This window comes from Ictalurus furcatus, chromosome 16, assembly GCF_023375685.1.
Source record: "Ictalurus furcatus strain D&B chromosome 16, Billie_1.0, whole genome shotgun sequence".
Lineage (NCBI taxonomy): Eukaryota > Metazoa > Chordata > Actinopteri > Siluriformes > Ictaluridae > Ictalurus > Ictalurus furcatus.
In genome coordinates, this window is record NC_071270.1 from 15,390,720 (window position 1) to 15,417,099 (window position 26,380).

Genomic DNA, 26,380 nt, shown 5'->3' on the forward strand with positions numbered 1-26,380 from the left:
CAGCCACAAGAGCATTAGTGAGGTCTGGGGTTCAGTCAGTATTCCAGTTCATCACAGGGGTGTTCAGTGAGGTTGAGGTCAGGCAGGTCATTTATTCAGAGCGACTTACATTATATCTCACTTATACTGAGCAGTCGAGGGCTCAAAGTCCTAGCAGTGGCAACTTGGTGGTGCTGGCATTTGAACTCATGCCCTTCCAGTCAGAAGTCCACTGTACTCAAGCCAACCAGGACAGCCAGGAACCTTGGGGTGACTTTTGATGACCACTTGACCTTCACAGACCACATCTCAACAACTACATGATCCTGTAGGTTCATTCTGTACAACATCAAGAAAATCAGACCCCTATCACACCGAACAAGCTACACAGCTACTAGTCCAGGCTCTTGTTATCTCAAAACTGGACTACTACAACGCATTACTCCCGGGTCTCCAAGCCAGCTCCATCAAACCCCTTCAGATGATTCAGAATGAGCCTTGTTTTCAACCAGCCCAAAAGGACCCATGTCACACCAAAAACAACTAAAGACTTCTATGAGCACTTAACTAACCCTTAACCTGCCAACCCCCACATTATTTAAAAAAATAATAATAATAAATAAATTTACACTGGCTCTTACACCTCTATTCTGCACACTTTGCTTCTCTAGAACTTAATTAAATATCTTGTATTATAGCACTACTTGTATTGTTCTCCGCTTGACATATTGCTTTGTTTGTATTTCCTCATTTCTAAGTCTGCTAAAGGAATAAATGTAAATGTATTAACCACTGACCTACCACTGCCCCTGAGTTCTTCCACTCCATCAATAAACCATGTCTATGTGAACCTTGCTTTGTGTACAGGGGCATTGTCATGTCCCTCATCAAAAACTTTAACACTACAACAATATATATATATATATATATCAAAGACATTATATACAATTGTGCACTTCCAACTTTGTAGCAGCAGTTTGGGGAAGGAACACATATGGGCGTGATGCACACGTGCCCAGAAACTTTTGGCTATATGGTGTGTGTGTATATATATATATATATATATATATATATATATATATATATATATATATATATACATACATATATATATACATATATATATGCTATCCATCCATCCATTTTCTATACCACTTATCCTACAGGATCGCGGTGAACCTGGAGCCTATCACACGGAGCATTGGGCACAAACATTGGGCACCCCTGGACGGGGTGCCAATCCATAGCAGGGCACAATCACACACCCATTCATACATTATGGACACTTTGGACATACCAGTCAGCCTACACTGCATGTCTTTGGACTGGGGGAGGAAACCGGAGTACCCTGAGGAAACCCATGCATATATATGCTATAATTCTGTATACATTCTTATACAATGAAAGAGGTACAATTCCTTACCACGTTGGTCATTTCACATTATTTTGATTTTGGTTTTGTACTCGTTTGAAAAGTTGGAATATTTTATTATGAAAGAAAGCAAAGGGTGTCTGTGCTACTTCCGGTTGCTCGTTGTAGCTGCGGTTCCTTCTGTTATGTAGCGCAGCTAAAACAACCCAAACGTTCGATGTGTTTTACTAAACAAAGCAACACTTAACCTTTATTGTTTCATCAAATTGTCAAGGTCACATTCTCCCTGGAATATGGGGGACAAGGCCGGCACCCGGTGAGATTTTACCCGCTTTCATTCAAACCTCTAGCTCGGGTTGGTTTTTTTTTTTTTTTTTCCATTCCTCTTCATAGCAGCTTCAGTAACGTCGTTAGCTGTGGAGAAAGCTAGGCGGATAAACACTCAGTCACGCAGCTACATAACTAACTAACTAACTAATTATGATAGCTATCTAGATGAGTGGTGCGAGTCATCTTTATATAACACGCAATAACAAAGATTTTATATAATAAATAATAACCGGGTTAAGTTTAACAATGAAAGTGGCTCGTGGTAATTAGCTATGGAGCTTCGCTTGTTTACTCAACAAGCACCGCGGCTTTAATGTAGCATCGTTATACACACACATACATACACATACACACACAGAGCTTTATCATGTCTGTTTCATTTCAGCCAGCTGCATCTTTGTAAGTGTTAAGAAGAATAGTAAACAATACACCTCCTGCTTGTAGCAGCGTGTTGATGCGGGTGTTGTCATGTTAATAAGCTCATATTTGGCTGAAGAGAGAGAGAGATGATGATGGATGTGGAGCTGGTTGTAATCAGTCCTACAGTTTCTGACTGTGATTGTGTTTGTGATGATCTCTTCTGTTTTCTGCAGCCCTTCCTCTGTGCATTATAGCTCACTGAAAAGCAAAGGAAAAAACAAACACTAGAACCCCTCATAGAATTTTGTAATGGTTTTAATGGCTATAATGGGAGTTTTAATGGAAACTGTAATGGTCCCTGTGGGTCTCTAGTGGTCATTTGATGGCGTGTTCGTGGATACCGTTAAGGACCAAGAGAACACCTTTGACAGTTTGGTTTTAATGGTTATCTGCTGGCTGGTTTTTGTTTGTAGTGGAAACCATTAGAATCATTTTCTATTTCTACCATAAGATGGTTTCGGGGGGGGGGGGTCTCATCTTATTTTATGTCGTCTCATCTCGTCTCTGTGTTAGTGTTAAATCTATTAAATTCGTATCTTCATCTGTTTGCTTTCTTTCTCTAGTGTATTCAAGAAGTCCAGTCCGAATTGCAAGGTAAGTGGAATTAAAACACTTATTATATGGTGTGCGTTGATTAGAGGTGGATGAAAAAAGCACAAATATCCATATGTCCATATTTGAAGACGTTTTCACGATGCACGGTGTCACGGTTTTTTATTTCGCCGAGGCTTTTCTAGCAAATGCTAACCAAAGAAACCAAAGCGTTTTATTTTATTTTATTAATTTTTTTGTATGCTTTTTTTTTTAATCAGCTTTTATGTAAGTAAAACATTCGGTGCATGCTGTTTTAAGAAAATACCCAACAACCACCCATAAGTAGATTATTTTCCTATATTAGCACATCCCAATGTTTTTTATTTGATTACAAAATAAAACTTAGTGGTTTAGTGGCCTAGTGGTTAACACATTTTACCTCGCACCTTTGGGGTTGTTGGTTTTGAATCCTGTCTCCTCCCTGTGTGTAAGGAGATTGCATGTTCTCCCTGTGCTTCAGGGGTTTCCTCCGGGTACTCCGGTTTCCTCCCCCAGTCCAAAGACATGCGTTGTAGGTTGATTTCCAAATTGTTCGAGGTGTGTGTGTGTGTGTGTGTGTGTGTGTGTGTACGATTGTGCCCTGCGATGGTTTGACACCCTGTCCAGGGTGTCCACCACCTTGTGCCCAGAGTTCCCTGGGATAGACTCCACGCTCCCTGTGACCCTGTGTCGGATAATTGTACAGAAGATGGATGGATGGATGGATGGATGAAAAACACTGTGATTTTTAACTATTTATAGTTGTGGAACGTCTGTGAGACAAGTTAGTTCTTGTTTTCACTTGCATTGTAGCATCTATATACAGTCATTCCCTCACCAGCCTCTCTTTTCTCGCTCTCAAAATTAATAAGACAAAAAAAAGAGTTCAACGAAAACCTTGTTTTACAAGGGAACTGAAAAGTCAGAAAATAAATGTTTACAGTCCAATCAGCTTGTCAGTTTAGCTGTGGGAACCGGGCCGTGGTGGGTTTGCATAGCTGGACTAACCAGCAGACCAATCTCGTTGCACAGCATCTCACGTGTTGTTTTTGTCATTCTGAAATGCCTGAACTAAAGTCTGTCATCGTAATGATTTGGTATAATAACCTCCCATAAATAGCAGGAATCCACCTCCTTTACGTTTACCATTCTGGCACAAACCTCTCATGTGGGTGGGGCTTAACAGCGATTTACTCTCATTGGCTAGTGAGATGTGGATCGACAGCTCCCTGACCAAGAAGTAGAGACTTCAGTGTTGCAGATTTTAGAGAGCGTTCTGGACACGGTTGTCTGTATAGTTATAGTGTTTGTATTTTGTAGTGGAAATTACTTACTTACTTAGTCAGTATATTAGTTCGTAATTAATATTTGAGGTTTGGGTAGTCTCATACGACTAGTTTAGAGATGACCCCTCAGTAGCCGCATGGAGCATCCTCATCGTCGTCGTCCTCTTCCTCAACTGGACACTCAAGCTGTCGATCCAAATCTCACTAGACAATGAGAGTAAAGCCCTGTTAAGCCCTGCCCACACGTGAGGTTTGTGCCAGAATGGCAAACGTGAAGTTGCGGAGCATAAACGAAAAGTTTAAAAGCGTAAACGAAATATCTGGCAGCGCATTCATAAACCATGATTAGCAAAAAAGAAGCTTAGAAAACTGTAAACAAAGAGTGTTGTGTATTTGAAACCCATGTAAAATTTTTGCCACTGAGTTCACTGTTTTCAATTTCATAAAACTGTTTTTCTTCTAAATCGTCGTATATTTGTGTTCGTTTCTTGAAAAGTTACGTTTAATACTTTTGGCACAAATTCAATTCTATGATCTATAATTCCATAAAAGAGCCACAGTTATTATTTTGTTTAAAGATCTCTTTTTTTTCCACTTAGTACTGCCCTTCAGATGCTAAATAAGAGAGTATTTTGTCTTCTAGGAGACACATATCTAACAATTTACACTGATCATCCTGTTCAAAAGTTTACACCCCCCTGGATTTTAATGTATCGTATTGCCTTCTTGAACATCAGTGAATGTTTGCACCTTATGTAATAGTTGTGTACGAGTCCCTCAGTTGTCCTTAGTGTGAAAAGATGGATCTCAACATCATATAACAGCTGTTGGAAAGGGGTCAAATATGCAGAAGATGCTGGAAAAGCAAAGAACAGTGGGCAGTTTAACTGCTCAGGACAAACCAGGGACTCATGAACAACTATCACAAAACATAAACACAGTCATGGATCATCCAGGAAACACCACACAGTATTAAGAATCAAGGATGTGTAAAATTTTAAACTGGATAATTTTTTAAAATAAATTTAGCTATTATCTTGTCTTGTGGACTATATGTAAACATCTGTGAAATAGCTTATTCAGGATAGGATTAAATAAAAACAACATGGGATTTTTATGATCCCTCTTATTTTGTTAACAGTATTAAGATTTAGCAGATTCTGCAAGGGGTGTGCAAACTTTTTGGCAGAACTGTAGCTACATACGTGTATCTCCTGTGATTGTTTCTCGCCTGTGCCTTTTCTCTCTAAGTGTGCTGATGGTTTGGTCCGTAGATGACTCATCCTAGACCGCGCCACACATTTCATGAAAGGTTTCATTCTCGGCTCGAATGACCAGCAGCTCCATCGTTTCGGACTCGCTCTCTCTCCCAGATGTTTTCTCCTGCAGTTCTTTTTGCTGACTCCTATTTAGTTTCACGTCATCGTATTTGCTTTTGTTCACACAAATTGAGCTACGCCTTGTTTCAGTTGAATGCCCGGTCGATCTTGCTGGGAATGTGAATGCCTTGGATTTCAACTGTGGCTTGTGTTCACATTAACCCCTTCACAATTAATTACATGTACAAAACATGAAGTTATAAAAGCACGAATACCAGATGTATTATGATTGTAATATCCCATCAGCTTTTTTTTTCGTGCTCACATTTACCCGCTGTGTTTTTTAAATAATATGTTCTACGTCTCTTTCAGATTACAGTATACTTAGGGAAAAGGGATTTCGTGGATCATTTAGATCAAGTGGATCCTGTAGGTGAGTTGACTCCACATCTGGAATTCCGACTGACTTAAACTTGCATCTTTGTGAGGAAAATTCCACTTGGATAACCAGTCTTCCGATGACTTTCTTTACAGATGGAGTCATACTGGTAGACCCTGAATATCTCAAAGACAGAAAAGGTAACCTAACATGTCTGATTACGTTAAATCTGATTAAGCAGTCACTAAAAAAAGAGCAGCGCTGCAGTCGCATCTGATTTTTCTCTCCGCTAGTGTTTGTGACGTTAACCTGTGCCTTCCGTTATGGACGGGAGGACCTGGACGTTCTCGGACTTTCCTTCCGGAAAGATCTTTACATATCCACGTTTCAAGCCTTCCCACCTATAGTGGAGGAGCGCAAGCCCAACAGTCGTCTTCAGGAGAGACTCCTGAAGAAACTGGGCCAGCAGGCTCATCCTTTTCACTTTACTGTAAGTGATGGGACTCTGTTATTCCTGATGTAACATACAGTGGGGTCCAAAAGTCTGAGACCACTAGTGAAAATGCTTACTGCTATTTTGCATTCTTTTCTTATTGAATGCAATAATTTTCAATACAACTTGTATGCATTGACAACAACTTGAGTGAAAGAGTCTTTGAAATATTTCAGAGTTTCTTAGTATGGGGTACATCCCCTTTTTGCTTTAATGACAGTGCGTGCTCGAGCTGGTATGGACTCCACATGTTATGATCCATTTTAGATCAAAATCATCGGCGTGTTGTCTGAACACACATGATTAGACATGAGGACGTGATTAGACATGAGGAAAATCTGACCTGTACAATATCATGGTCAATATCACAATTTGCGTACATTTAAATAGTGGCCTAGAAGTATTGCAGAATATTAAATATTATATAGATATTGAGAATTTATTTATTTTAATATTAACATATTGTTTTATTTCCAATTTTAAATGGGGAAAAATAATAATGAGTCTTTATTGGTCTCGCGCACACACACACACACTACAGCACTCCTTGCACACCCCAGCATTCCAGGAACCTGGGGTCAGCCATGATACAGCGTCCCTGGAGCAGAGAGGGTTGTATGTGTCAAGTAACAGAAGCAGTCTTGCTGCTTGTGTTACTTGACCTTAGTGCATCTTTTGATACTATAGATCATACTATTCTCCTTAGATTAGAAAATGTTGTTGGCATTAAGGGAACAGTCCTCTCCTGGCTCTGGTCTTATCTGACCGATCGGTATCAGTTCGTAGATGTAAATGGAGACTTCTCAACGCATAACGAGGTTAAATTTGGTGTTCCACAAGGTTCTGTTTTAGGCCCACTGCTTTTTACTTTATATATGCTACCTCTAGGTCAAATTATTCATAAACATGGAATTAGATTCCACTGTTACGCTGATGATACACAGTTGTATGTTTCAGAGAAGCCAGAGGACAGACAGCAGCTTAGTAAAGTTGAAGAATGTGTAAAGGACATTAGACGTTGGATGCTAATTAACTTCCTTTTACTTAATTCTGATAAGACAGAAATACTTGTACTAGGACCAAGTGTAGCTAGAAGTAAGCTTTCTGATCACATAGTTACTCTGGATGGACTTTCTGTTTCATCATGTGCAGCAGTAAAAGACCTTGGAGTGATTATTGACTCCAGTCTATCATTTGATGCTCATGTAGATACTGTTACTAGGATAGCCTTCTTTCATCTCAGAAATATTTCTAAGATAAGAAATATATTGTCACTACATGATGCAGAAATATTAGTTCATGCTTTTATCACCTCTAGACTAGATTTCTGTAATGCCTTACTGTCTGGATGTTCCAGTAGGAGCATAAACAAACTCCAGTTAGTCCAGAATGCAGCTGCTAGAGTCCTAACTAGAACCAGAAGATACGACCACATCACCCGATCTTATCAAAACTGCATTGGCTCCCAGTGAAATCTCGCATTGATTATAAAATACTGTTATTAACCTATAAAGCACTAAATGGTCTCGCGCCACAGTATCTAAGCGACCTTTTGGTTTTCTATGATCCGCCACGCCTACTTAGATCGAAAGATGCAGGCTATCTGACGGTACCTTGAATAGTGAAGGCTACAGCAGGGGGAAGAGCTTTCGCTTATAGAGCCCCACTGTTATGGAACTGTCTTCCAATTAGTGTTCGGGACTCAGACACAGTCTCAGTGTTTAAGTCTAGGCTTAAAACGTATTTGTTTACTCAAGCCTACCCTGACTAGACTTTCTATTACGCTAAGCACAGTCCTAACAGTCTCTTCTCTCCCTCTCTCCTTCTGCCGAGCCACACACAATTTTATGGAGATACTAGAGATCCTGATCCTTTCTGCTCTCCGGACGTGCCTGATCCATTTAGGATGTCCTGCCTCTGGATGGAGCTCTCATCTACTCCAATTCCAGATTGCTGGGACTACGGCTGCTTCTAAGGCCAAACAGACTTCATATAAATCCATAATGAACTTTTTCACACTATCTGTTGTTACCCAGATGAGGATGGGTTCCCTTCTGAGTCTGGTTTCTCTCAAGGTTTCTTCCTCTTAAAACATCTTAGGGAGTTTTTCCTTGCCACTGTCGCCACTCAGTGGCTTGCTCAGTTGGGATAAATTTGCACCTTTAATATCTGTATACCGTGTTGATATTTCTGTAAAGCTGCTTTGAGACAATGTCTATTGTAAAAAGTGCTATACAAATAAAATTGAATTGAATTGAGAGGGTTAAGGGTCTTGCTCAAGGGCCCAACAGTGGCAGCTTGGTAGCGCCGGCGCTTGAACCCCCGACCTTCCAGTCAGTAACCCACAGCCTTAACCGCTAAGCCACCACTAGTGTTTCAATCCCAGCGCGCAAATCCCGTCTCTGACTTTTGGACCCCACTGTATATATGTTGGGTGCTTTGTGTATGTAAAATAATTGCTTAATCTTTATGCACTTAATTACAGAAGTAAAACTAGTCTTTATAAAACATGGTACACGTTAGCTGTTGATCTGTTTCAGATTCCTCAAAACTTGCCGTGTTCAGTTACCCTGCAGCCCGGTCCTGAGGACACTGGAAAGGTAACCCCCCCAAATTCTTTTCACAAATGTTCGGTTTTTGACCCCACTTTCAGTTCTTCTTTGGCTCGAGTGCTGCCACCTCATTAATGTCTCTCTCTGTGCTGCACAGGCCTGTGGGGTAGATTATGAGATAAGAGCTTTCTGTGCCAGGTCTGTGGAGGAGAAGATTCATAAACGGTAAGCCAGTTGAGCTTTCTCCTTCATGACTCAGCACTTTGTGCCTGCACAAATTAAATTATATTGGCCTATAGGGGCACGACTGATTTCTCAACATATCCATTTAATCTTAGCTTGTACTAAAAGTCTGGGTTCTCTTTTTTTTGTTGTTGTTTTATGTTTAGAAATTCTGTCCGATTAGTGATTCGTAAAGTGCAGTATGCTCCCGAGAAGCCGGGTCCTCAGCCGATGGTGGAGACAACACGGAGCTTCCTGATGTCTGACCGCTCGCTGCATCTAGAGGCATCTCTAGATAAAGAGGTGACTACCATACTGCCTTGTTAAAGCAAAAGCCATTTGTTGTTTTTCACCATGCTATTATTTCTCAGCCCTCTGTTTAATGGTACAGGAAGTAAGATTTTGGAATTTCGCTCTCTCTCTCTGTTAAGAAAGAAAAAAAAAAAGCTATCGCAAGTTACTTGTGAATCTCAGGCTGCAATCGCACTCATTTAGGTAGAACTGAAGGCTGTGTCCCAACTCACAGAACACACACTAGTCTACCTAAATAATAATGACACCACTGTTGTAGTGATCTACAATTTAGTACAGTGTGCAGTCCTATTATTATTATTATTATTATTATTATTATTATTATTACTTGTGATTGCACGGTGTTACAGAGGTGTTATGATAATAAAATTATTTTATTGTGCAAATCTGTATGTTATTGAGTTGCAGGAGAAAGAGCAAAACCGCTCAACAAGAGTGTTATTTTTAACAAAACAAACTCACCTTCTGCATTAGTAGTATGGATGCTTTGAATGTATGTAATGTACAGGGTTTTTGTTTGTTTGTTTGTTTTTGTTTTTTTTTTAAATACATATTCACTACCAGTCAAAAGTTTGTAGACACTTGACTGAAATGTTTCTCATGATCTTAAAAACCTTTTGATCTGAAGGTGTATGATTGAATGTATGAAATCAGTGTTGTAGACAAAAATTGAATTGTGCCATCATTTTCATTTCTTTCATTAGAAAACAAACATTTTATTTTCGATTTATTTATTTATTTATAATGCACGACTTGTAGCAAAATATTCAGAAAAGCAGCCTATAAGTGTCCAGCGTAGGTGGGAACTCCTTTAATACTGTTTAAAAAGCATCTCAGGGGGATTCTTCAAGAAATCGGTTGAGAAATTGCCAAGAATACATTTCTGGAAATTCTAGGCAAAAAGGGAGTCTACTTGGAAGATGCTAAAATATGAAATTATTTTGGGATTTTTTTTTATCACAACATAATTCCCATAGTTCCATTTGTGTTCTTCCAGAGTTTTGATGACTTTTATTATTATTCTAAAATGTGAGGGGGAAATAATAAAAAAAAAATAAAGAATGAGTGTGTCTAATATTTTGACCGGAAATGTTTGAATATACTGGCCTGAGATGTTTGTGCTCTTTTGTACAGCTGTATTACCACGGGGAGCCCATCAGTGTGAACGTTCATGTCACCAACAACTCAACCAAGACTGTCAAACGAGTCAAAATATCAGGCAAGACGTTTTCCATGTCCGTTCATATGTATTTTGTCTTGTGCCGATTGTGCTCTAGCAGTTATTTAAACCTTTACGGATCATTCTTTTGTCTTTTCCTCAGTGCGGCAGTACGCTGACATTTGTCTGTTCAGCACAGCTCAGTACAAATGTCCAGTGGCGCAGCTTGAAGCAGAGTGAGCAACAACCGTTCATCGTTGTATATTCTCAGTACAGTACACTAGAGCGAACGCATCAGTGTTGTTAAACTGACTCGATTTCAACCCTTTCAGTGACCAGGTATCGTCCAGCTCCACGTTCTGTAAGGTGTACACGCTCACTCCCACCCTGAACAATAACCGAGAGAAGCGAGGGCTGGCTCTGGATGGCAAGCTCAAACATGAAGATACCAACCTGGCCTCCAGCACCATGTTAGTAAGGAGCGTGTCTGTATTTTATATAGGGCTGCACAATTAATCAGATATCGATCGCGATTACGATTTTGACTGCCCACGATTAAATGAACATGATCGACTGCGATATTGACGTTTAAAGTACGTCCTCCGCTCATAGAAAACTCCACTGCAGATCAAATCAAGCGCTTCCTACACTTACAGCCAATCACATAGAGCGACGCAGGGATGACGTCAGTTTGTAGTGTCAAAACCCGGAAACGGTGTTAGCATTTTAGCCCTCGATCTGCCAGCTTCACTTCAAGCTCCAGCACTTTGCGCGAGGATAAATCATGACACTAACATGTTGCTAAATGGCACTACAGAGGTTGTCGGGGACATTAAACATCACGCCGAACAGGAAAAAACTTTGCAGATAAACTCAGGGCTCTACAGTGCGACCATTTCACTCGCATTTGCGACTGTGAATAAATATTTATTTGCACCGATGCGAGTGACCTGTTCGGAGTTGTATAATAAAATTGGGATAAAAAACTACAACTCCAAAATGCATCTACACCGAGCAACAGTTACTTTCACACTGCTTTTCATCATCTTAGTAAACCGAACAAGTGTGGAAATAGTGCAGAGAAAGTGCAAAAAAAAATGTTGTCCCTAAAATCAATGAATAATCGTGATAAAAAATCAAGATCTCAGTATTGATCAAAATAATCGGGATTAACATTTTGGCCATAATCGTGCAGCCCTAATTTTATAACATCTTGTCGAATGAGTAAGCAGACTAACTTTCTTCCTTTATTCCTACTCTGTGCTCAGTGTTAAAGATGGATGTAATAAGGAGGTTCTCGGAGTTCTGGTGTCCTATCGAGTCAAAGTTAAGCTGGTCGTCTCCCGTGGAGGGTGAGTCACCGGTTTCTCAGAAACAGACCCTCTCTTCGATATGCAGTTATACTGTAGCGGGGTTCATTTGTAGTCTGGTACTTATGCTCTCCACGGGGTATGGCTGTTGTTTACACTGTTACAATTCATGCGTCAGTAAGGTATGCTTTATAGAGCTCTGTATTTTAGATAAATGGTTCACAGCTTTGAACTTTTGTAGCTCGCAGCGCAGTGTTGTTTCTGTATTGAACCGCCATCACGTTCTTCCCGTACTGCTGTTAGATTTGATTTAAATGACTGTATATGAGACTGACGATGGCTGAAAAGCAAGGCTGTAGGGTTTTAATAGCCACATTTCCGCTGTTGGAACATTTTTGGTTTGCTCAAAGGCAAGCCTCAGATAATCCCAGATAATGATGTACTGTTATCATTCTCTTTGAGATTTATTTATTTATTTATTTATTTATTTATTTATTTTCTTCTTCCCCTCAAGAATTTTATACACGAGAGTGTATGTTCCAGCAGTGGGGTGGCTGCTGATGCTCTCCCTTAACCTTTTTGCTTTCATTAAGTCATTTGTGCTTTCACATCATTCCGTTCTCTGCTGGTGTTTCATCTTATTCTCTGTGTATCTGTTTCCCTCCATCTGTCTGTTAACCCTCCTGCGTTGCGTCAGACTTTTAAGCAGCTTACTGGAGAGGTAAATATACACTGTGCATCACTGTGGCTTCTTGATTTGCCTGTCCAGGTTTGCAGTGAAGCTTGCTCTATCTGCTACTCATCTGTTTTTCTCTTGTTGTGAAGTAACCGAATGATCCCTCTATGTACAGAATGCCTGTGTTTTTAAATTTATTTATTTGTTTTATTGCACTAAATGCGAATCGAATCTTCATGCAGTATAACCGCCGTGTCTTTTTCCTCCCGCAGAGACGTCTCGGTCGAGCTGCCGTTTGTCTTAATGCATCCTAAACCCATAGATGTTCCCACTTCTCGACCAGCCTCAGGTACCTGCCGTACTTCAACATTGATTACGCAGCACTTGTTCATTTCGACACAGCTAGCTTCTTACGCTTATTCCTACACGAAAAGTGCACTGGATGATGGTATGCTGGTGTACGATTATACTGTGACGCAGATACATCGTATAACATTGACCTATGTAACACAGCAAGTACGTTTAAAAACGCCTGAGCTACACACTTCAAGATAATCAGGGCGTTATCTGAAAGTGCATGGTATGTAAAACCCAGTCTAGACACCCTCAGATCAACTCCGAGTCAAGTCGTGGCCTCCTCAGTCTAAAATGATGATAAATATTAATCTTCAGCATTTATAAATCAACGTGCTGTAGTGTGTGGGAACAGGCTAGTGTGAACACTAGTGTGAAAACACAATCTCGATGTGGTTCGTGAATGGCCGAGCTGTACCGTCCATCAAGCATGTGTGTTTTGATCTGTAGACACGTTCCTGCACAAGTAATTCTGCAAAATCCCAGGTTCGGGAAATCCTGTTTAGGAGCGGGGGTTTGATGATTGAAGGTTGATCCAGGACAAAAAAGTAACTAAATCAGTAAAGTCTTTTTATATCTAGGGTCTTTTCAGTGTCAGTTCGGATTGTATAAATCTCGTAACGTGGTCAAGGCATAACCCAATAATTTAATACCTGTAATGTAATATATAGCAAAAGCTGAGTTAGAGCGTTATACTTGAAATGTTAAAATCCTTTAAAGCGATGAATTTACATTTACATGAAATTTACATTAGCATAATTTACATGAAATGAAGGTTAGTCCAGTCCTGGTTACTCTCTGTAACGCCAGTACAGTTAGAACCATGTTTCTAACGGACCTCAGTTCCACATGGACATTTTCGCTGTGGTCGCTGGGACTAACGGTTGCTGCTGTGGCCTTAGGTCTGCAATTACCACATACAATTTTGCACTCCAGTCTCCTTTAGTGAACAGTGGATTAATTCAACAAAAGAGACTTCATATAAAAACCATAGTGTGAAAGTAAAGGGAAGTTTATTATCCTTTGTTAGCCAGATGAGGATGGGATCCCTTCTGAATCTGGTTCCTCTCAAGGTTTCTTCCTCTTAACATCTTAGGGAGTTTTTCCTTGCCACCGGCTTGCTCATTAGGGATAAATTCACACACTTAAAATCTGTATCCTGTGTTTATATGCTTCTGTAAAGCTGCTTTGAGACACTGTCCATTGTTAAAAGTGCTATACAAATAAAATTGAATTGAATTAAACTCCAGTGTCATGAATATTATTTTTTTTTTTTAACAGCTGTACCAGAGGCAGACCCTCCTATCGACACCAACCTCATAGAGTTTGACACAAAGTAAGTTTGTGATTATTTGTGAACTTATCCGTATATATTTTTTTTCTCCATGCAAGAATGTGTGTATATATAAATGTGTGGTTTTGCCCGTCTGGAGTGACCTTTTATTCTTTCCCTTCCGATAGTAGCTTCACCCAGGACGACGACCTGGTGTTTGAAGATTTTGCTCGTCTGCGGTTAAAAGGGACCACTGACGACAAGGACGAGGACTGCTGAGCCTTCTTTCCTTCTGTCCTCCCTCCCTTTTCCACCCACACAGCCCAGAAACTTACAGCATGAAGTAAAATCACCGACTAATTTACTCAAAATGAACAGTCTTTCATAACGGATCTCCTTCCTGGTCGTCTTATCGTTCCTTTTGATGATGCAGTGTTTTGTCAACATTTGGAAAATACTAAAAGGATCGTTTAAGGAAAGGTGCTGTAGTTTAAAGAGTATTGAACAAAGAAAGAGAGAGAATTAACCACCTTTTCTTATGAATAAATAATGAGCTCGTGTGATTCTTGTGCCAAACATCGATGTAGGAAATCTAGATGCCGCACTACATGGATTCGTCAGCGATTGCAATCTAGAGAGAACTGCAGGTCTGTGTTCATTCTCAATAAATTAGCTCCGTTACAGACGTCATACGTTTCTTCACGCTGCAGGTAACATAAGTATACCTGCTCTGCCGATTCATTCGATTAAGCCTAACTGCTGAGAAACTTCTGCAAAGCAGAGGGATGTCTGCTAATATGCATTTGGACAGAAATATTCATAATGCATGATAAGACGGGTCAGAATTGAGCAAGCGTTTTATTAGTATCGATGCATTTATATCTATTTCACAACGATGAAAACATGAATCCAGGAACAGGATGACCAAAATACACAAAGTATAAGCTTCATGTAGACATGGCTTAACAAACATGTTCATCACAGGGTAGCACAGTGGCGCAGAGGGTAGCTCCATGTCCAATCCTGAGCTCGTGTTACAGTCTGGGTAGAGTTTTGCACGTTCTCTCCGTGCCTGCATGGGTTTCCTCACACCTCCCAAAAAATATAGAGGTTTGAATGTGTGTGTGCGCATAGAAAGTAAGTAAGTTTTATTTATAACGCACATTTAACACAGCGAAGCTGACCAAAGTGCTGAACAGAGTAAAGAAAAGTAAAATAGAAAACAGAATAAAACCAAATAAAGACAGACAATAGACAATAGTAAAAAATAATTTTTTTTTTTTTTTTTGATTAAAATGCCTGGGAGAAGAGAGATGTTTTCAGTCTCTTTTTAAAAGTGATAATTGAAGGTGCAAGGGGGATGTTCAGTGGCAATAGATTCCATAAGCGAGGGGCAGCAACTGAAAAAGCTCTATGTGCATGGTGCCCTGTGGCGTGTTCAGGGTGTGTTCCCGGGATAGGCTCCAGATCCACCACAGCCCTGACAGGATAAAACCGTTATAGAAGACAAATTAAGATTCATCGTCAGTTGAATGAGTAACACGTACGCCATGACGTATGCTAAACAGCCTACTTAACACTTCTTCAGAAATCCAACAGCAAAACTTGGCAAACTGTTGTGCACACGCACTACCAGACATTAACATTAAGGAATAAATTAGGCAGTGAGAGAAGCTCTTACCCATTAAACAGTAAACCCACTTCTTCAGCAGATGTAACGCTGCTGCAAAGTTCTTCATAAAATGAAAACAACGAATCCGTGTTCTCTTGCTTTGAGCTGGCGGTGATTATTGTATCCTGCTACAGTGTGCTGATTCAGTAGAGTCAACCTTGTCTGTTTTCAGCCTAATGTGGCATCTAGGTGTTCTACATGGTGCCAATCATGGTTCGAGGTTAAATACAAAAAAAAAAATGTATATGGATTTGGAAAGAAAATCCAAATTGTGAGAACTTCTGTTTTGTTGTTCTGTGATATCTTGAAGTTGATTTTGAAATGCCTTTTAGCTTCATTTCTACAATGTGTTTTGACATTAGTAAATGAGTGTTAATAATCTTAATTATTATGAGTTATAACACAAACATGATGAAGAAATATCCGTATTGGGAATCCCAGGCGAAGCACTGTCACACACAACCTCTTTACCGTGCATCATGTTTTACAAAGTGCTCATTAGCTAACCGTTAAACAGTTGAACATGATTAATACTAATAGGATGTTTTGTTTGTGTTGTCCATGGCATACTGTGTCCAACCCTCAGGTACACTGGCTCATTCCTTCTTTATTCACGGTGACGGAATCGGTGCTGATATGGAGTGTGCTTCAGTCGAGCCGTAACGGCCGTCTCCACATCAGAAAGGCGTTTACATTTACCATACAGGACCTTCATGTGTAAATAAACATGCTACTTTTGAACAAAGTCATCAGGTCTCAGATGGGGGGAAAAAAAGGAGTATAATTATCTTCATGTTAATACAAGTTTAATAACTGTGACGTCATTGTTTTCCATTTACTTTTTTTTTATTTCAGAATTTATTTAATTTTTTTAATAAAATATAAAATGCCAAACTGTGTTTCAATCATTGAATCAAATATACACTCACTGTGCACTTTAATAGGAACACCTGTATACTTGCTCATTTATGCAGTGATCCAACCAGCCAATCATGTGGCAGCAGCACAATGCATAAAGTCATGCAGATACAAGTCAAAAGCTTCAGTTAATGTTCGCATCAGACATCAGAATAGAGGAAAACCATGTGATCTCTGGGACTTTAACCTTGGCATGTTTGTTGGTACCAGATTGGCTGGTTTGAGTATTTCAGAAACTGCTGAACTCCTGGGATTTTCACACCCAATGGACTCCAGAGTTTACACAGAATGGTGCAGAAAACCCAAAACATTGAGTGAGTGACGGTTCTGTGGGTGGAAACCTTGTTGATAAGAGAGGTCAGAGGAAAGTGGTTATAGAAAGGATATAGCAACTCATATAATCACTGTTTACAACCGTGGTGAGCAGAAAAGCATCCCAGCATTCATAAAACATTGAACCTTTTAGGTGAATGGGCTAGAACAGCTGAAGACCACATTGGGTTCCACTCCTGTCAGCTAAGAACAGGAATCAGAGGCCATCATGGGCACAGGATCATCGAAACTGGACACTTGAAGATTAGAAAGAAAGATCACCCAGTCTTTTTCCAGTCTTCAACTGTCCAGGGTGAGTCCTTGTTCTTGGTTGACAGGAGTGGAACCTGATGAGGTCATCTGCTGTTGTAGCCGATCTGGCACCAGCAAACATGCCATAGTTAAATTCACACAGATCTCACCTTTTCTCCATTGTGATGTTTGATGTGAACATTAACTGAAGCTCTTGACCTGTATCTGCATGTGTCGCTACCACATAATTGACTTAGATCAGATGACTGCATAAATAAGCAGGTGTGCAGGTGTTCCTATTAAAAGTGGACCGTGAGTGTGAGTCTGTATATATAATGTAGCAATGCACTTGAAAACATTTTATAAAGTTTATTTTGCATACTGGCTTGAAATTCACATTAAAATGATAATAATAAACATTTTTTATATATATATATATATATATATATATATATATATATATATATATATATATATATATATATATATATATATATATATATTATACAGTTAACCTTTAGTAAAGTGCAAATTGTCAGTAAACTGAATTAAAAGTAAATCAGTGAAGTATTTAGTCCTGCTTGGTGGACGGTTGATCAGCTGAATCTCTTTGGATAACTCGGCTGTTAGTAGTTGGCCGTGTTTGCCGACGAGGCCCCGAATACAGACGCCTGTTCAGTCGACCAGCGTAACTGTTCCACCTATCGGGAGGAGCAAAATCAAGATGTTTAGTATCGGCAACATATTTTTTTCATATTAAGATGTGATTATGGTTCATTTTTACATAAATAACGTAGTATTCATTTAAGATTAAAAATGTATAATCATTAATGTGGTGAAGGAGATGTTTAACATTCATAGAAGGAGTCTCCACTGTTAGTGCGTTCCACCACATGAAAGTCTGTCTCAGGACAGAGGACTTCTAGGTCTCTCTGTAACATGTCAAGCTGCATTTTTCATCATATTAACCTCAAAAGCTGATATAATGTAAATAATTACAGGAACTGACTTGTTTCGTGGACGTTCAACAACATTAAATTTAACTCAAAAAATATATATATCGTTAATAAATTTAACATTGCAATCAGTGGGAAATTGCTGTGCTATAAAAGAAATAGAACACGTTGGGGCATGCTATTATTGGAAAATAATCAGCTTTGGAGTGGTAATCACATCACCCTTTTGTGATTATTTTCCTATAACAGCATGTAACAGTGTTTAATTCCTTATTTGACGTTATAAAGTACAAAAATGTATAAACTGGTCTACAAATCAAACCACATACATTTTAGAATTAGTCGCATTCTGGATATTTATTCTACACAGGGTCGCAGGGGAGCCTGGGGACTATCCCAGGGAACTCAGGGCACTCCCTTGACGGGGTGCCAACCCATCACAGGGCAGGATCGCACACACATTACACACACACACACATAATTTGTAAATGCATGTCATTGGACTGAGGGAGGGAACCATAGACTGGGGGAGTCCAGTCCATTGGACTGGGGTAGGGAACCATTGACTGGGGAGTCCAGTCCATTGGACCGGAGGAGGGAACCATGGACTGGGGGAGTCCAGTCCATTGGACTGGAGGAGGGAACCATGGATTTGGGGAGTCCAGTCCACTGCACTGGGGGATAGAACAATAGACTGGGGGAGTCCAGTCCATTTGACTGGGCGAAGAAACCGGAGTACCCAGAGAAAACCCCTGGAGCAAACTCTGAGCACACAGGGCAGAGGTGGGATTTGAACCCCAACCCCTGAGGTGCAAGGCAAACTTGCTAACCTCTAAGCCACCATGCCTCAAGTCCCCTAGCATAGTATATTTAAAATATACAATATAACCTTCCTAAATTTGTGTTGGTCCAAATCTTGAGGACAAAGATGGCTAATTATGACAAGCCTCCCTGCCTAACAAAGACCCTTTCTGACCTAGACTGTGGGAAATGTCTACAATTCGAAATTTTAGTACAATTTCCAAAATAGCACATTCACTTTTCCAGTGCAGCATTATGCTTATTAATTCGTTCTGCCTCCTCTCTTTTCTCCTCCAACCAGCGTTCCAGCAGCTCCTCTTTCTCCTGACGTACAAGTGCCAGCTCCTCCCTCAGTGACCTCTGCTCTGATTGCAATGTGGCCAACTGCTTTGACTGACACTCCAATTTATACTCGTACTCGGACAGATCATTTTTGAGACAGCACGCTCCTCTGGCCAAAAGAACAGCTTCAGTGCGGTAGCGGCTTACTCTATAACACAAAGATACAACGTTTAACGTACATAAAATCACCAGAATGCATCATTTCGGAAGCTGTATCGGGAAGCTCACTTACTGTGAATGACAGTACTGCAGCTCTGCTTCCTTCAGGTAAAGGTCGCTGGTTAGGTCTGAGACTTTCTGGGCAAGCTGGAGAAGAAATATCATTTACTTCCAGCTGAAATTCCCTGCAGTATACAAAGCCAACAACAACAACAATCTCATTCCTTTCTAAATGTTTTCCCCTTGCTTACCCTACCAACCCACTGCACTGTCAGATCCTCCTCTATAGACTTGCTTATTATCTTTCAGTCCAAACTCCATAGCACTGAATGCCAGCATAGCATTTTCCACAACTTAAAATATTCCTAACCCGTAACCTTTGTCTCCTCTCCTGCAAAAAGTTTGTCTCCCTATTTAAGTTCATGTCTATAATGTGTGTATATGTCCATGCTGATCTGTGTATGTTATACAGTCAAATGAAAAAAAAAAAAAAGTACACCCCATGGAAATTGTTTAAAAAAAACAACAACAAAAAAAAACCCACATTTGGGGTGACGCAGATCAGCCACATGGAAAAAGTAAGTACACTCCTACATTTATCACACCTTCAAATCCATAAAATTAGAATCAGATGTTCAAGATCGGGTGCCAGTAATTAGGACCTGCTTAGGGAGTGCAGGTGGAACCGGTCTTATTTATACCCCTCTCATATCTAGTGTCTGGGGTTCCCTTTGTTATTGAGGTATATGCTGTCATCATGCCAAAGAGTTGTGTAAGGCCTTCAGAAAAAAGGTTGTGGGTGCCTATGAATCTGGCAAGGGATTTAAAAAGATCTCCAAATTATTTGAAATACACCAGTCCACTGTAAGGAAAATTATCTACAAATGGTGCAGATTTCAAATAACTGCCAATTTGTCCAGGACTGGCCATCCCAGCAAATTCAGCACAAGAGCAGTTGGGTTGTTTGCTCACAGTAACAGCAGACCAAAGACACCTTTTCAGGAGAAGCACAGCATACCATCTGTGAAGCATGGTGGTGGAAATGTTATGGTTTTGGGTTTCTTCACTTCCTCAGTGACTGGACAGCTTGCATACATTGATTCAGCTGTGAATTCTGAATCATATCAGATAATGCTTGAAGATAATGTGAGGCCATCTGTCCAAAAGTTGCAACTGAACCAAAAGTGGACCTTCCAACAGAATAACAATCCTAAGCACACTAGCAAATACACCAAGGAATGGCTCAAAAAGAAGAAATAGAGTGTTATGGAATGTCCTAGTCAAAGCCCAGATTTGAAGTACATTGAAATGTTGCGGGGGGATTTGAAACGGGCAGTACATGCTGCCCTCAAACATCTTGCAACTGAAAGACTATTGCCAGGAAGAATGGTCAAAAATTCCAGCAAGCCTGGTGGGCAATTATCAAAAATGCCTACAAGAAGTTATATCTGCAAAAGGGTTCGTGAGTTAAAATACCAGCAACACCAAGCTGCCACTGCTGGGCCCTTGAGCAAGGCCCTTAACCCTCAATTGCTCAGTTGTATAAAAAAAATGAGATAATTGTAAGTCGCTGTGGATAAGGGCATCTGCCAAATGCCAGAAATGTAATGTAACGGGTTTGTTCAAGTATATCAACTTATAACTTAATAGGCACTGTGTCAAAAATGTTTGCTTGTCCAAATAAGTCAAAAAAGCCAACAATTATCATGGGGTGTACTTATATTTTCACATGACTATGTCGGTATGTATGACAATTTTACGTCACTGAAAAGTGCTATATAAATTCCATTTCTATTATTATTATTATTATTATTATTATTAAATGATTAACCTTATCTTTAACAGCAATAGAAAAATTACTAGAATGCAATAATATGCAATCATTATTGTTATATCACGCTCATTGTAAACATCCAAATAGTTATTTGGTCTGTGTCTCTGTGTGAACCTTGAAAGGTTATATGCAGAACCCAACAGCAGGGGGTTTTCGTTTTACATAACATTCCAAGCACAACCCCTTAATAAAAACTATTTACCAGCCAGAGAACCCTTAAGCAGCCCCCTTTATTATTTTTTCAAAAGATTGTCTGTATAAAATGGACAAAAACAAAGCTTCGTTTTGACTCTGGCTACGGAGTATTATTAACCAACTATCAATCGACTGAGGACATTTTATCAGCAGATTGTCAAATTTATTCTTAAATTAAAAATTGAAAAATAAGCAAACACTCGAATTCAAACCATGCGATGAAATAATGGTGAACATAGGTAGAAAATGTCTTAAGGACATAAACGACACATACAGTTGCAACCAAAATGATTCAACCCCCATTGCAAATCAGGTTTGCTGTCAAAATTTACAGACTTTCAGCTGTTTCCAATGAACAAATCCAACAAAAGCAATTGAAATAGTTCAACACAATGAATGCTTCAAGTGGTTTCCCCAAATTCAACTGAAAATGCAACTTATAATGATTCCTCAAGGAAACCACTTGAAGCATTTGTTGTGTTGAACTATTTCAATCGCTTTTGTCAACAAACCTGTTTTGCAATGGGGTTGAATAATTCTGATTGCAACTGTAGAAACAACACTCAATTGTAGTTGCATTTTGAGTATTCTGTAACTACAAGACAACATTTGCCCTGATAAAAAAAATCATTTCAAAAATGCAAAAATAACGAGACACATTTCTGTATTTTAGTGCATTGTATTATCTGATATTCATCACTCATCGTTTCAGAGGACTCCCAAAAATGTGCACTACATTAACAGTAAACAGTGGGAGCAGTGGAGGCTTGGCAGTTAAGGCTCTGGGTTACTGATTAGAAGGTCAGGGGTTCAAGCCCCAGCACTGCCAAGCTGCCACTGTTGGGCCCTTGAGCCTGTGACCCCAACTTCCTAATGTGCTGGGGTATGTGAAGAAAAGAATTTCGATGTGCTGTAATGTATATGTGATAAATAAAGACTCATTACCATTACCTCATTATCATTATAAACAGTGTATGTACTCAGGCACAGTGGAGTTAGGCTACACTTTTATGTCTTTTGATGTTTAAATAAATAAATAAATAAATAAATAAATAAATAAATAAATAATTTCTAAAGCAGTATAAAGTTTGTATATTTAAAAATAATAATAAAAATATACCTTTTGCCTGACTTGTTCTTCCTCTTTGAGCTGCAGATAGAGTTTCAGGGGGTTTTTCTCCTCAACTGGGCAGTGCAATACTCCATTTGTATTTGGACTCCAGGAACAAAACATTAAAATATATCAGACTGGACACTAGTCCATATGTTACAACATTATATTATAATAAATAAATAAATAGATAGATAGATAGATAGATACTTTGGTTCAGCCTTACCTCTGTATTCTGTCTATCTCCAAATCCTCCCATACACCCATTTGGAGATTTAACATTTCTTCTAATCTAGACACTGGGCATTAGTCAGAAACTTTCTTAATTTTTTTTTGTAAGAAAACATTTTATAGAAATAAAGATAAAAATTGATCATACTGACTTTTAGTGAAGAGTCCAGAGAAGGGATCTTTCTGTAAGCAGTCTCTGTGGATCAGTGCAGCTCGCACGTGACTTTTCCATGCCTCCATAATCCGGCTTCACACTAACAACACACTTATATCATAGAAAACAAAAAGATAATATCATTAAAGTCCTTCTTATCCTTTTCTGCAGTACGACGGACCTGTACGCAATGTATTTTCTTGTTCTTTCTTGTAAAACTCCAGGTACAGGTCTGGTTTAAAAGAGTACGGCTGAGTCCATCCTTCCTGCCTCTCAGTACATTAAGCACTGGAGAGCTTTCGCGTTTTATTTTAGATGAATTTTGTCCTACACGGCTTGCCGTCCCTCGAGTGAAAGCTTTGTGTTTGTTGCCTTGAATGCTTTTTTAAATTATTATTATTTATTTATTTTAAGTATTTGATAGCCTTTAAATCAGATAAAACTAGTTAACGTCATTCTAAAGTAGAAGTAAGTGAGCTGTAATATTTTTGTTATTGTGGTGTGTTTACTGGAATCTAATGCGTTTGAAGGTAAACGCGGGTTTTGCTATAATCATGTCTGTTCTCCTGTAGATGCGACACTGAAGAGCTGCAAAATGGCAAATGACAGGTTACGGGCTCTGGAGGATGTGGAAAAGGAGATCGCTGTCGTTCTTCAGTGTGCAGGTTTCTGTCTCGGCTCAACTCCATGTCTGATATTTTGCTGAAACTTTAGCTAGCTTCTAGCAGCGTGAACTTCCTCTAGCCTAACCACGAGCAGCTCTATAATCACACATCATTAATACTGTTCATACCACAGTGCTGGTGAATTCTCCATTCTGATCTGATCTGATCTGATCTGATCTGATCGCTGTTGAATTCTCCATTCTGATTGATTGATCTGATCTTATCTGATTGCTGTTGAATTCTCAATTATAATCTGATTGATCTGATCTGATTGCTGTTTAATTCTCGATTCTGATTGATCTGATTGCTGTTGAATTCTCCATTCTGATTGATCTGATCTGATTGCTGTTATATTCTCCATTCTGATTGATCTGATCTGATCTGATTGCTGTTGAATTCTCCATTCTGATTGTTCTGATTGCTGTTGAATTTTCCATTCTGATTGATCTGATCTGATTGCTGTTGAATTCTTCATTCTGATTGATCTGATCTGATTGCTGTTTAATTCTCGATTCTGATTGATCTGATTGCTGTTGAATTTTCCATTCTGATTGATCTGATCTGATTGCTGTTGAATTCTTCATTCTGATTGATCTGATCTGATTGCTGTTGAATTCTCCATTCTGATTGATCTGATTGCTATTGAATTCTCCATTCTGATTGATCTGATCTGATTGCTGTTGAATTCTCCATTCTGATTGTTCTGATTGCTGTTGAATTCTCCATTCTGATTGATCTGATCTGATTGCTGTTGTATTCTCCATTCTGATTGATCTGATCTGATCTGATTGCTGTTAAATTCTCCATTCTGATTGGTCAGAAGGTGTTAATTAATTTTCTTTACCAGCAGCTCTGACTGTAGTGCCTTCTGTAAAACAAATCTCAGGTTTATATATGAATGTGCTCTAACAACTTATCGTAACTTACAGCGGGGACTTGTATATTCAGATAAAACAGTCTGCAATTCATGTTTGTCGAACACGAGTACAGCTAAAAGGTCTCATTTTCATCACTGCGAAAGAGAGATTTTGTGCAATTGCAATTTTTCGAATTCAGGTAATTTTCAGCAAAAAAAAAAAAAAATTCCAAAAAAAACTCTCCAAGTTGCATCGCAAATTTTTTGACGAAAAAGCCACAGCATCAAAAATCGAGCATTTTTGGCCGCAACAATCACCAAAAAAACCTCCCTGTAATCCTGTACAGACTGCTGATCTAGAGCTGAGACAAATAGTTTCATAAGGCCTGATTTGATGTGCAGTGGTGGCATCAGCACCTTCCACCATTTCGAAGTCTCCAATGACCTCCCAGCCATACTCATCGTAGTTCAAGTCATCCAGCAATGTCTTGATGCTGTTGCAATGCTCTTTGAGGTAGAAGAGTGAAGAGACAGGGCACTGCATGGCTTTATGGCTCCTGGATGAGCTGTCATGAAGAGTCATCACTCATTCAGGCTACAGGTGATTCCGATTGCTCGAACAGACTGGCCATGTTGTGCCAAGAGCAGGGCCTGAATAAATAAATCAAATTAGCCCATTTTCCCAGTGAAAACTGGTACATTTCAAAATACCAGTGACCTTGGTCCCGAAAGCAAAGTTTGAGGGGATTAACAGACATTTTTTTTCTAATTGCATAAGCAAAACTTATTACCAGGAACAAAAATTGTTACATTGTGTAATACATTACTCATTTACATAGTTTTTGCAATAATATAATGTTTATTATTTAATATCCTCTGTATATTTTAGTTTATATATATATATATATAAAAATTAGTGTATTTTAATTTTATATATCTATTTTTTTGTATCAAGTCAGAAAGTCACAAATTTATTTGCCTTTGATGTATCAATAAGTGGCTTTATGCTTTAGAGTGGCATAAAGTCAATGGAAAAGACAAAATCCTTAATCATAATGGTTTGTTTGACAGTCAGTAGGCAAACTTTATGAATTGTTGCAGGCTCATGTACAATCACCCTTCTTTTAGGAACCATAGTGCTGGAGTTGTCCAAGGAGAAGCATAATGCGAGTTTATTAGATCGGCAGCTCAACCAGTTTCAGACCTCCATTAACAGGATCGAGAGTGAGCTCAGCTCTCAGATCCGCTACCTCACACAGGTGAGCTTATCCATTCCCATGTTTCCATAGATTCCCATGTTTCCATAGAATTGTGCAACACCCCTTTATTCCTTAGGAGAATAGTGTGAATTGTATTTTCATGTATAGAATTCCTTTGTATATAAATAGTTAACGGTTGTAAAGTATTACTTCTGTAGAAGTAAATGGTGAAGGAATTTAACACATTTGTGTGACGTTAGCAGAGTCATTTCAAGTAGCCTGAGGCACGAGTGTGTGCTTTCTCCTTTTCCATTTGAGTAAAGGTGGCGACTGGTCAACCTCATGAAGGCTCAACATACTCGGCCCGAAAGGACTGCCAGATGGCCCTGAACCGTGCAGAATACGCCCGCGTCAAACTGGGAGAACTAAGACGCACCTGTGAGACGATGCTCGACCCCCAGACATGATGTTATTCATAGTCTCGAGAAAATCTTATTAAAGCCTTCTGAACCTTGGCTCTGTGAGAAATCTCACTTTTAAGATGTACGTATCTGTCTACAGACTGTCCGAGGGAAAACTTTGACTTTGTTCTGCTTTCTATGAGGTTAGGTTTTTCTAATGGAAGCTCTTTTTTTTCCTCCCCATAAATACATTATCATGTTGTATAAAGAAAACAACTTGCCTCTCACTGTTTTGTAATAAATAAATCAAAAG

General features: G+C 39.3%; 3 protein-coding genes across 7 annotated transcripts; 2 read left to right on the forward strand and 1 right to left on the reverse strand.

The window, feature by feature from the left end:
* Positions 1 to 1,239: 1,239 nt before the first annotated feature.
* On the forward strand, positions 1,240 to 15,505 carry arrb2a (arrestin, beta 2a). Of its 4 annotated transcripts, none has more exons than XM_053645053.1 (16): positions 1,240 to 1,667; positions 2,665 to 2,695; positions 5,652 to 5,712; positions 5,814 to 5,858; positions 5,952 to 6,148; positions 8,692 to 8,751; positions 8,861 to 8,928; positions 9,093 to 9,228; positions 10,372 to 10,456; positions 10,560 to 10,632; positions 10,729 to 10,866; positions 11,665 to 11,748; positions 12,404 to 12,427; positions 12,655 to 12,731; positions 14,018 to 14,072; positions 14,201 to 15,505. In XM_053645053.1, the coding sequence occupies exons 1-16, from the start codon at positions 1,645 to 1,647 to the stop codon at positions 14,286 to 14,288; spliced, it is 1,245 nt and encodes a 414-aa protein (XP_053501028.1). In that variant the 5' UTR covers positions 1,240 to 1,644; the 3' UTR covers positions 14,289 to 15,505. The 4 variants fall into 4 exon arrangements, with proteins under 4 accessions (XP_053501028.1, XP_053501027.1, XP_053501030.1 ...); XM_053645052.1 differs by having other exon boundaries at positions 1,241 to 1,667; positions 14,198 to 15,505; XM_053645055.1 differs by lacking the exon at positions 12,404 to 12,427 and having other exon boundaries at positions 1,243 to 1,667.
* Positions 15,506 to 17,711: 2,206 nt separating this feature from the next.
* On the reverse strand, positions 17,712 to 23,306 carry si:ch1073-143l10.2 (uncharacterized protein LOC565165 homolog). Its single transcript, XM_053645066.1, has 6 exons — positions 22,945 to 23,306; positions 22,788 to 22,860; positions 22,571 to 22,667; positions 19,495 to 19,568; positions 19,159 to 19,410; positions 17,712 to 17,864 (listed from the first exon to the last, which is right to left on the reverse strand). The coding sequence occupies exons 1-6, from the start codon at positions 23,030 to 23,032 to the stop codon at positions 17,735 to 17,737; spliced, it is 714 nt and encodes a 237-aa protein (XP_053501041.1). The 5' UTR covers positions 23,033 to 23,306; the 3' UTR covers positions 17,712 to 17,734.
* On the forward strand, positions 23,296 to 26,377 carry med11 (mediator complex subunit 11). Of its 2 annotated transcripts, XM_053645072.1 has the most exons (4): positions 23,296 to 23,414; positions 23,519 to 23,611; positions 25,596 to 25,726; positions 25,990 to 26,377. In XM_053645072.1, exons 2-4 carry the CDS (start codon positions 23,542 to 23,544, stop codon positions 26,131 to 26,133), a joined length of 345 nt encoding a protein of 114 aa, XP_053501047.1. In that variant the 5' UTR covers positions 23,296 to 23,414; positions 23,519 to 23,541; the 3' UTR covers positions 26,134 to 26,377. The 2 variants fall into 2 exon arrangements, with proteins under 2 accessions (XP_053501047.1, XP_053501048.1); XM_053645073.1 differs by lacking the exons at positions 23,296 to 23,414; positions 23,519 to 23,611 and adding an exon at positions 24,392 to 25,068 and having other exon boundaries at positions 25,990 to 26,297.
* Positions 26,378 to 26,380: the final 3 nt, after the last annotated feature.

Coding starts and splice junctions, on each gene's coding strand:
- arrb2a (XM_053645052.1), top strand. CDS start 1,645: ATGGGGGACAAGGCCGGCACCCG. Junction 2,696..5,651: donor AGTCCAGTCCGAATTGCAAG/GTAAGTGGAATT, acceptor CGTCTCTTTCAG/ATTACAGTATACTTAGGGAA. Junction 12,732..14,017: donor CACTTCTCGACCAGCCTCAG/GTACCTGCCGTA, acceptor TTTTTTTAACAG/CTGTACCAGAGGCAGACCCT.
- si:ch1073-143l10.2 (XM_053645066.1), bottom strand. CDS start 23,032: ATGGAGGCATGGAAAAGTCACGTGCGAGCTGCACTGATCCACAGAGAC. Junction 22,861..22,944: donor CTCTGGACTCTTCACTAAAA/GTCAGTATGATC, acceptor ACTAATGCCCAG/TGTCTAGATTAGAAGAAATG. Junction 19,569..22,570: donor AAGAACAAGTCAGGCAAAAG/GTATATTTTTAT, acceptor TTTCTTCTCCAG/CTTGCCCAGAAAGTCTCAGA.
- med11 (XM_053645072.1), top strand. CDS start 23,542: ATGGCAAATGACAGGTTACGGGCTCTGGAGGATGTGGAAAAGGAGATC. Junction 23,612..25,595: donor TGTCGTTCTTCAGTGTGCAG/GTTTCTGTCTCG, acceptor CCCTTCTTTTAG/GAACCATAGTGCTGGAGTTG. Junction 25,727..25,989: donor AGATCCGCTACCTCACACAG/GTGAGCTTATCC, acceptor ATTTGAGTAAAG/GTGGCGACTGGTCAACCTCA.